The sequence below is a fragment of the Monoraphidium neglectum genome, assembly GCF_000611645.1.
Source record: "Monoraphidium neglectum strain SAG 48.87 unplaced genomic scaffold scaffold06140, whole genome shotgun sequence".
NCBI classification, from domain to species: Eukaryota; Viridiplantae; Chlorophyta; class Chlorophyceae; order Sphaeropleales; family Selenastraceae; genus Monoraphidium; species Monoraphidium neglectum.
The window spans coordinates 1-2,474 of record NW_014007495.1 but is presented as its reverse complement, the minus strand read 5'-3'; the positions used below and the strand labels follow the sequence as shown (position 1 = coordinate 2,474).

The 2,474-nt window shown below is 66.7% G+C and overlaps 2 protein-coding genes across 2 annotated transcripts; one reads left to right on the top strand and one right to left on the bottom strand.

Moving 5' to 3' along the window:
• Nucleotides 1-36: 36 nt before the first annotated feature.
• On the top strand, nt 37-201 carry MNEG_16233 (hypothetical protein; the record flags this gene model as incomplete). The annotated part of the gene is made up of 1 exon (XM_014035298.1): nt 37-201. A coding segment is annotated over one exon (165 nt), but the record flags the coding sequence as incomplete, so codon positions are not given.
• A 799-nt stretch (nt 202-1,000) lies between these two features.
• MNEG_16232 (glycine hydroxymethyltransferase) lies at nt 1,001-1,710 on the bottom strand (the record flags this gene model as incomplete). The annotated part of the gene is made up of 3 exons (XM_014035297.1): nt 1,001-1,066; nt 1,307-1,378; nt 1,588-1,710. Coding segments are annotated over 3 exons (261 nt in total), but the record flags the coding sequence as incomplete, so codon positions are not given.
• Nucleotides 1,711-2,474: the final 764 nt, after the last annotated feature.

The following is a 2,474-nucleotide window of genomic DNA, read 5'->3' as shown; positions in this document are numbered from 1 at the left end:
GGCGGGGGCGGCGGCGGCCTGCCGCCCGTACTGCAGCATGGGGAGGAGGAGGGCTGGGCCGGCGGCGCGAACGTGGGCCCGAATGGGGGGGCGGGCTTTGGCTTCGGCAGCGGCGGCGGCGGCGGCGCTAGGGGGGCGGCGCTGGCGGCCCTGCAGCGCTCCCGGTCGCAGCGCGTGGCCGGGCAGGGCGGCGCGGCGTGACGCGGCGGCGGTTGGCGCGCACACCCCGTCGCACGTCACGGCTGCTGCTGCTGCTGCTGCTCTACCCACGGGGACCGGCGCTCAGTTCCAAGCCTTGCGGTCGACCAGCCACAAGCACGTCCCCTTTTCTCGTATTGCTCCCCGTTTGTATCTCTCGATTCCCGTGGCACTGGAAGCACCCGACGGAGAGAGGTTTGGCCGAGCACAGATCAAGGCGTTACAGGAGGGGATTGCAGCCCCCTGTGAGCGCCTGAAACACAGCAAACACAACAGCAGTCAACACCCCAAAACCCAGCGTTTTTCGCGCGTGTGCTAGGAGGCGACACACATGGGCTGCCCAGGCTGATCTCTGATCTCAGATCTCGGTGCCGCGCTGATCTTGAACTGCGTGCAGGTCGCTAGAGCTGGGGCCTGCCGCACACAGCGCCGCCGTGACACGACACAAAGCGGTACGGAACACGGCACGGATGCAATGCGCAGGGAGGGCCGATGGCCCGTCCAGGCGGTTTACGTGGGGTGCAGGGTTGATGAAAGAAGGGTCCAATCGGACCAAAAACAGCAACTAATCCGTGCGCACAATCGTACGAGGCGGGGGCCCACGCGTCCCCATTGTGCCCGCCTCGCGTGCGCCCTGCCGCGCCACGCCGGCGGATCGAAGCGGGGGGCCCCGTCAGGCGGGGCGCGCACGCGCGGCGCGCCGCCCCTAGAGGAAGGCGGTTCGAGGCCAATGCAGGCGCCCCGCCGCAGCGAGTCCGGGCCGGGGATTCCGAGGTATACTGCAAACGCCGGGGGGGCTACTTCAAACGCCGGGCATGGGGAAGGACGAGGCCAGCTCCTCCACCTCCTCCCTCAGCTGCTTGATGTCCTGTTTGAATTTTGCACAGTTGGGTAGGAAAGGGATTTTGGCGGGAAAGGATTTTGGAGAGGAGGGATGCGAATATGGGCAGCGCACACCGGGGGTTTGGGCGGGGACCAGGAACGAGAACGCGTGCGGCGGGGCGGAAAGGCGCTCGCGGATTCAGTGGGCGGACGGGCTGGGCGGCCGCGAGAGGGCGCGCGGCGCGGGCGGCGGGTCAGGGGGGGCGGGCGGACCGTCGGCGCGCACCTGGCGGCTCGCGCCCTCCCCTGCCAAGTAGGCCTTGAACTCCTTGAGCTTGCCGGGGGCGGGGGTCTTGGCCTGGATGGGGGGGGGAGCGGCGGAAGCTGAATGGTCAGAGCCCTGGATACACAGGATGTATTGTGCAGACAATGGGCCTGCAAAAGGAGGAGCGCCGCCTCGCCCCCATCTTTGATCCCAACCGCTTCCTGTGACCAAAGGTCCCACAAACCCCCTGCGGGGGCACGCGCAGCAAAAAGGCCCGCCCGCGCCGAGGCTCGAACCCGCACCTGGCAGTCCTTGGCGATCTCGACGGCGCGCGCGATGAACTCCGCCACGCGCTCGAACTCCGCCTCCCCAAAGCCGCGCGTGGTGAGGGCGGGCGTGCCGATGCGCATGCCGCCGGGAACCATGGCGCTCTTGTCGCCGGGCACAGAGTTCTTGTTGAGAGTGCTGCAGGACGGGTCGGAATTTTGAGGGGGCAGATGGTGGGATACAAGCCGATAAGATTGATGAGTTTGCAAACCGGGAAGCTTCCACCGGCGCCGCCCAAAAGAGGGTGTGGTGTGTGTGTGTGTGTGTGTGTGTGTGTGTGTGTGTGTGTGTGTGTGTGTGGGATTCTGTAAGGAATGCCCGCCAAGCAGGGAACCTCCGAAGGCACAGGATTGCGATGCCCCTGAAGGGGTCACACGGGTCTTTGCACATGGTGGGGTGCTGCGCCAAACCAGCACACTGGTTACCCAAGCCCCCAGATCCTCTCATAAGCCATTCCCTGCGCCGCGAGCTGCTCCCAAGCCCCCGACGCCACTCAAACCCGAACCCAGAATCTGACTCAAAACCCTAAATCCTACACCCAAGCCACCCACATAGACACGAGGTCCAGCACGCTCTGCACGCGCGCCCCGTCGATGCCGTTGGGCTTGAGGTCGACGAGGATGAGGTGGTTGTCTGTGCCGCCGCTCACGACGGAGTAGCCGAGCTGCGTGATGCGCGCCGCCAGCGCCTTGCAGTTGGCGACGACCTGGGGGGTTGCGGCGGGGGCGGGGGCGGGGTCGTTTTGTGAAAATTCCGAGGGTTTCGTATCAGATGTGCACACAGCGGGGAAAGCAGACGGAGCGGGAGTGTGGGGTGGCTGTGCGTGGGGCGAGGGGGAGCCCTGGACAGCGGCCGCCGCGGG